This window comes from Lycium barbarum, chromosome 11 (genome assembly GCF_019175385.1).
Source record: "Lycium barbarum isolate Lr01 chromosome 11, ASM1917538v2, whole genome shotgun sequence".
NCBI classification, from domain to species: domain Eukaryota; kingdom Viridiplantae; phylum Streptophyta; class Magnoliopsida; order Solanales; family Solanaceae; genus Lycium; species Lycium barbarum.
The window spans coordinates 96,040,803-96,048,536 of NC_083347.1; the positions used below are offsets into that span (position 1 = coordinate 96,040,803).

The 7,734-nt window shown below is 32.3% G+C and overlaps 1 protein-coding gene across 1 annotated transcript; it reads right to left on the reverse strand.

The window, feature by feature from the left end:
- Positions 1-902: 902 nt before the first annotated feature.
- LOC132619999 (putative F-box/FBD/LRR-repeat protein At5g56810) lies at positions 903-3,132 on the reverse strand. Its single transcript, XM_060334741.1, has 4 exons — positions 3,123-3,132; positions 2,815-3,022; positions 1,685-1,736; positions 903-968 (listed from the first exon to the last, which is right to left on the reverse strand). Exons 1-4 carry the CDS (start codon positions 3,130-3,132, stop codon positions 903-905), a joined length of 336 nt encoding a protein of 111 aa, XP_060190724.1.
- Between the last annotated feature and the right edge of the window lie 4,602 nt (positions 3,133-7,734).

Below are 7,734 nucleotides of genomic sequence, written 5' to 3' on the forward strand. Positions count from 1 at the left end.
CTATCAGAATTGTTTATCTTCAATCTCGTTTGAGGCAACACTCATCTTACTCTCTCTCTCTCTGAGTGACCTTGAATTTTTTCTCGGTGTCCAATTTTCCTTAAGCTAACCATGTCTCAAGACGAGTCTACCTCTCTTACCGTACATGAAATGAACCCTACTCCCTCACCGTCCAAAATCCAAATTCCTTCAAACTCAAATCTGCCTGAATCATCCTCAGTAGTACAAATTTCCACCGATCAAAACTTTTCCATTTCACCACCAGAGTCTATGGTTTCTGGTCCCTCTAGGACCCGCAAGAGTCAAACCCTAAGGAAATTTGTCCCTTCTTCTACAACCCTCGTTGAAAATGAAAAGACCAACTCAGGAGAAAGTGGTCAGACTTTATCTGTCTCAAAATTCGTTCAAACTACTAAGGAATTCGAAGAGAAAGATGAGGAAGTTGAAGTTTCAAGTCACACTGAGGTCACCAAGGATATGGGCATCGAGAATCAAAGCAAAGATGCTGATAAATCCAGTCCACTGGTCATGCATAAGTTTAACAGTATTGGTGGTGATAAGGAGCAAGAAAACATTGTTGAAAAAGGGAATTCTGAGGAAAATCTCCAAAAATCAGGTAATCTCATCTCTTTTGTTAGTAATGAAAGAGTAGTTGACAATGGGAATTTATCTGAAACAGGGTTGGGTATATCTGAAAATTTAGAAAATGGGGAGGAGATTGTTTCTGATAATGATGATAGAGTACATGCTTCAGAGGATACTGTAGGGAGTCAAAGGGAAAACTGTCTTGGTCCAAAAACAGGGGATACAAGTTTGTCATCATCAAAAAGGGGAAGATTGATGAGTTATATCATTTCTTAGTTTTGATGATTTAACAAACGGGCCAAGGACCAGGTCCTCCATCAGGTTCCATTAGAGTACTGCAAGGTACTTAACAACTGTAAAGTTGCTACACTGTTCAGGCAGAACTGCAGCAGCACAGCTGTATATGTGCTAGAAACTAAAAGTCCTTGAAAAGTCACCATCCATGGTCACATCTTTCTCACATGCTCTCTATTTGGTCTCATATATATACAACATGTTGGGATCATTTGACCTAACACTTGCAAATCCAAAAGTAATATCTTTCTCAAGTGTGGCAGCCACCTTCTCAAGGTGCCCACAAGAACAAGATCTCAACAATCAGAGGGGCCAGTTCTGCCACTGAAGACATCTGATGTCCTTGGGATAGTTGAGTCTTGTTTCATGTTCTTAATTTGTATTCCTACACTGCTTGTCAAGAAGCATCATAGTAGGACAGATTTCAATCTTTGTAACTTTGTTTCTCTTGGCTAGAGTTAGCTAAGTATCAGTTAAGTCATTGGCTAGAGTTAGTCAAGACTTGGGGCTTTGCAATAGAGTTATTGTAAAGGTGCTTACAATAGGTGTATTAATTGTAAGGGTTAGGGATTAAGAGTTTAATTCCTAGGTTGCAATAGGTTGTAATCTGAAGTTGCTTGTTTTAGTGATGTTGGAAATCCTACTGGAGTAAGTCGTGGTTTTTAATCCCTTGAGCAAGGAGTTTTCCACTTAAAATTACTTGTCTTATTTAATTCCTGTCATTATCTGTGAAAACAGTTCAGGGACCAGGTCCCTTAGACTGTTTTGGTGAACTTTCAGGTTGTGAACTCATAGGTTCTATCACCTTAGATACCACAACAAATTGAGCGTGAATGGAATTCCCTTTGAAACTGCCCCTGCACTCAAAATCTTTGCAGCAAATTACAGTAAAAATAAGAATCACATAAACACAAGCTCCTATGAGATATCTAAGTAAAGAAACACGTCAAATTATTACCTCAAGTTCAGTTGAACCCAAACGAAGTTACTTGAGTATAGGCAAGCTAAAAAGAAGCTTTTCCAACGTTGATCTTTCATTATTATGCTTTGGATTATCTACCACAATGTATAAGTATGTCAAAGTTCTGCAATTCATAACCCAATTTAGCTCGAGATTATAGTGAGTCTCGTGAAACAATGCTCAGGTATTGAGTGTCATGACAGTTTCACACGACCAAATTAGCAAGAAGGGAAGCCTTGATAATGCAAGACTTTGTGGTTGGCGCAAAGGTTATTCTTTTCAGAAGAAGGGTCACTAGATTCTTAAAGCCAGGAAAGGATATCGGGTGGTTTGAATATACAGTTATAGAGTTCCAAATTTGTGAGGGTTGGACAATTAAATACATAAGAAACCAGCGTATAAGTAGTTTTATTGTTTGACATGTTAAGAGTTAGCTCCTTGATACCATTGCTGGTGACGTAAAGCATCCATGTATTAATATGTGTATATGAAGACATATTTACTTCTGAAACATCAAGAACAAACTTCACAGTGTCTCCGATATGCTGTTGTAAGAGGATCATATCTACTGTTTCTTTGAAGGTAGATTGAGATTTTGAGCCCGTTTGGATTGGCTTATAAATTGATCAAACCAGTTTATGAGTCATTTTTAACTTATTTCAGTGTTTGACAAAATAAAAAAATAAAAACAACTTACATTAAGTTAAAAAGTGCTTAAAATAAGTTAAAACTAAGAAGTTGCTCAACTCCAACTTTTTTTTTTTTTTTGGCTTAAAAGCCTTTTTGGTTTGACCAACAACTTTACCGTTTTATCTCTTATATTTTCTGTTAATTCCAATACTAGCCTTACTTCTAAGGCCCTTTAAGCCTTTTTATCAAAACACGTAACTGCTTATTTATAAAATAATTTTCAGCACTTAAAAGTACTTTAAGCACTTATGCTTAAAAGCCACTTTTTTTAAGCTAATCCAAACAGGCACTTTATCATTAATTTGTTGCAGAAGTGATTATCCAACTTCATATTTGGAAGCATTGCCCAAACAGATCTCCATTGTTTGGACAAGATACTAGTTCTGGCTGCATCATGAACTGGCAAGAGCTCAAGGATACGATTGAGAACATTATTTGGTAGATCACTTATTCTATCATTTCTATCATGCTTAACAGCAACTCTTTTTCTACCTGTTAATTAGATGAAGTCGAATATTCTTAGGCTTAAAATTTATGAACCAAAATGATTAATAAACCAACCAAAAAAAAAAGAGAGAGAGATATAGTATACCTTGAGCCATACTGATTCTTAATGATAGAATATGTAACGTTAATGATAACCTTTGGGTGCTAACTATTAGGGGAAGGAATTCCACTTACCCTAAAATTCTTTGCTAATTTAACCAGGAATAGACATCCAGGAATATTATGCTTCATAATAAAAAAAATAAAAAAATAAAAAATCTCAAATATTTGGTATAACCTAATAAGGAAAATTTGGATTTTATTGCCTTTTGTACGAAACACTTAACAATGTAAGTTCATTTTTTGTAATAATATATGGAATCAATCCCACTTTACCCCCTAACATTTAAGGGCTGAGAAACAATACCCCCTCCAAATATTGAATGAGAACGATAGCCCCCTTATGCAATATTTTCTGATGAGGATTTTCCTTATTTGAATAAAGATTTTTTTTCTTTTTCTTTCTAGAATTAAAATAAAAAAATATATAATTCTTATCATTGCTCATTCACCTATTCCGTTGAAAATAATGTACTTTTTTAGGATGTAACAACTACTTGCAATAATCTATCAATAAATTTTTAGCTATGTGGCATTTGTTTTACCTGCATGCGGGTTATAATTGCACATCAATAGTCTACCTAATTTCCCACTCTGTTATTAACTTTATCTATGAATTATCTCATTCACCTCTTCCATTGTTCTATTGAACACTAAAAATCAAAATCAAGGCAAAAAAAGAACTCTTTAGGGACTTTTCTTGATTAGCCGAAGCTTGTGTTTTCTTCCTTTTCTGACAAGTTTAAGCTAAGAGTCATTTTTACTCTGCCCCTTAATATTTAAGGGTTGAGAAATAATTCCTCCTTCATATATTGAATGGGAACGATAACCCCCTTATACAATATTATTCGGTGAGCCTTTTCATTTTTTGAATAAACATAGTTTTTCTAAATCTAAAATACAAAAATATATAACTCTTATTTATTAAATTTAATCATACATTTACGTAAACATAAGCACTCAAATAAGATGCCGATTGATTTCATGTAACGAAGCATTTCGTTCATTCCCTCAAAGAATTGCTTATATAAACATAATTACAAAAAAGCTTCATATAGGATAAACATTGAATTGATTTTTCAGAAGAAAAAAAAATTGCTTGGCTCATCTGAGTATTTTGAAAATATAAAAAAAATATGCTCACATAATTGATTAATGTGAAAATTGTTGTGAAATATATCTTAGCGGATGGAATTGCTATTATATAAAATATTTATAGATGACCCAAAGGTAATGTCAGAATCGGAAATTAGGTAGATTGTTGATGTGCAATTAAAATCCCAAAATTTAATGCGCATGCAGGTAAAACGAATGCAACACAGCTAAAATATTATTGATAGATTATTGCAAGTAGTTGTTATATTCTTAAAAAATACATTATTTTTAACGAAATAGGTGAATGGGACAATAATAAAAATTATATATTTTTGTATTTTAATTCTAGAAAGAAAAAGAAAAAAAATCTTTATTCAAATAGAGAAAATTCTCACCAGAAAATATTACATAAGAAGGTTATCATTCCCATTCAATATTTGGAGGGGGTATTGTTTTCTCAACCCTTAGATATTAGGGGGATAAGGGGATAGATTAGTGAATTTATTCGTTTTTTTTTTTTCTTTCTAAAACTTGGGGGTAAAGATTTGTTTTTAAAAAACATCGATGCCATTTTTTCAACAAAAGGAAAAGAAAATTTTAAATGTCAGATCATTCAAAGTATTGTAATAGTACACTCCAATTATACTTTAAAAATTAAACTCCCCTCTCAATTTTGAACGATAGACATTCTATCCCCTTTATCCTAATTGACTTTTCTAAATGTCTTTCTTATGCTTACATTAACTTTTGTCTTCTTCCCTTTTTTTTTTTTTTTTTTTTGACTTCTTTAAAATCATGATACTTTTCATTTATTTTAACTTATGCAACAAATTCTTATAAAAAGTAAATACTATCTTCTAGGCGAAGAAAAAAGTGAGAAATATTAATTGAGTAAATAAGTTAATGATGTATAATAAAATAAATTAGCAGAATACACAAAAATTTAATTTTAATAAAAATAATCAAAACTTCAATATTTATTTATACAAGTGAAAAATAACAGGTCATAATAACTTTATAAATATATTTCTATGCAAGTAACGCAAAATCAATTAAAATATAGAGGCAAATTTTTAAAAATGATTTACTTATATGTAAATGAATTTTATTATAATTTAAGAAATATTCCATTAGTGACAATCAAATATTATTTATTTATATAAACAATAGAGAATAAGAGAGAAGTGAAACTTAAATATACACACATGATGTACATACATATATACATACTTACTGCATATACTATTAAAATAACAATCGTAAGAAATAGCATTAGATTTTGTTACAAATTCATAAAAGTATTGTTCTACTTATAATATTTATGAATCTTAAATAAGAATCTACAAATACCCATATTAACTAATAAATATTATATATAATATAAAATGTATTACATAAATGGAGAATTGAAAAAAATAAGGGTGAAATAGTCATTGCATAGGATAAAAGAAGGGGGGTGCGGGGGGGGGGGGGGGGGGGGGGGGGGGTGTCTATCAAAGTTGAGGGGTGAAAATGGTTTTCACCGAATAGACTAGGGCTGGGCGTAAATACCGAAAACCGAAAAACCGAACCGAACCGAACTAGTTTGGTTCAGTGTTTGGTGTTCACCGTAAAAAAACCGAAACCGAAATAGCTGAACCGAAGTTCGATAAAACCGAACCAAAAAAACGAACACACACCGAAATTTAATACATTACCCAAAAAAAAAAATAGTCCAGGCCCATTAAGTTTAAAGCAAAAAAAAGCCAATTGTAATAAGTCCTCTTTTGCATTTGTATCCCTAATTTTCCACTTCAATTGAGAAAATCAAATATTCTTAACAAAGAAAGGTAACTAGTATGTGTCTTTAGGATTAATGTATGTCCTTTATGTGTTTTCTTAATTATTCTTACGGTATGTATATGACACCTAGTAATCCTATATCATGATTATAGTTTTCTGTTCTTGTGTATCCTGTTTGTTTGATTTTGATTTCAATTTATCAGTTTTATGTTTTATTGCTTTTGAGAATATGAATTAGTATCAATGGAATCGCTTCTAATATTATATCAAAAAAACCGAATTGAAAAAACCAAAACCGAACTGAACCGAACTTTAAAAAACCGAAACCGAAAAAACCGAACCGAACTAGTTTGGTTCGGTGTTCGGTGTCCACCTTCAAAAAACCGAACCCGAAATAGCCAAACCGAAGTTTGATAAAATCGAACCGAAAAACCGAATGCCCACCCCTACAATAGATTAGTGATTTTATTTTCTTTCTAAAACTTGGAGATAAAGATTTGTTTTTTAAAAAGGATCGATGCCAGTTTTTCAACTAAAAATAAAATAAATTAAAACCTTAGTTTGGCTTTCATTCAAATGTGGCCAGCTTTTAGGAATTTTTTGAAGATGGGTTTTCAAAACCCCAAAACTTGGTTTTCAAGTTCTCAAAAAACCTTGCATATCAAGTTTTCAACTCAACCAAAACGAAATCTAAACGCATTAGACATTTAATCCAAAATAGATTTCAAGCCTTAATCCATTTTATTATCCTTCTAAAGAATTAGTCAAGTAATTATCAAAGTATAAGCAGTTTTTTGCAATTTGGACAAATATGCTCTAAGTTTATGTGTGTGTGCGCGTGGGCGCGTGACAATGTGTATAAATCTTAAAATGTGGAAAGTTTTGACACCTTTTCTACTTCAAATTTCCGACATTTCCAAATTAATCCCTTCGTCTATAAATAAGTGTCCATTTTCTCTCCTTTTTGTGTTCTAAAATAAGTATCAGTTTAGAAAATCAATGCATAATTTACTTGCCATTTCCATTATTGTCCTTGCTTTTAAAGAGGCCGTAAGAGATGATTAGTTGTAGTTAAGTTTGATAATGATATTAATAAATAAGGATTTGCAAGCTGAAAATTGCAGCAATGAAGAAGATAATGCAGCTGGGAATTGGACTTTTGTTGCGCACAAAAGAGTCGTATGCCTTCTTCGACTAGTCCAAGTAATTCTTTTCCAGGTCGGGAAAAGGGTGCTACTGGGAATTGACACACTTTTTGTAAATTATACTCCATAATATTTGCATCTTTTTCTGCAAAACTATTACCCATTTCACCCGTGTTTCACATTTGCAACACTCTGTAGTTGTATTGGAGTGTTATTACTTGAATGTACAGTTGTAGACATGCACAAGAATCATATATATTTGTATTATTACTCAGTTTCAGTAACTTCAGAGATGTAAGACTGCAATATAAATATGCTATATATCAATATTCTTCGAAACGAAAAAAGGGCAAAATCAAAAGATATTTTATACTTCAATATTGAGTACAGAACATTTGACACCAAAATTAATAAGACATGGTTAAGGTACGCAGAAAGATTCTCGATCATTATATCCAAGTTAGGAAAACCTTATCAAAATATAAGAAGTGTGTAAAATCTACCACAATTTCGAGATGCACATTAAGTGAAAAGTTGATACTTGTGAATTTCCCGGAAGCACTTGCACTCCAGTTG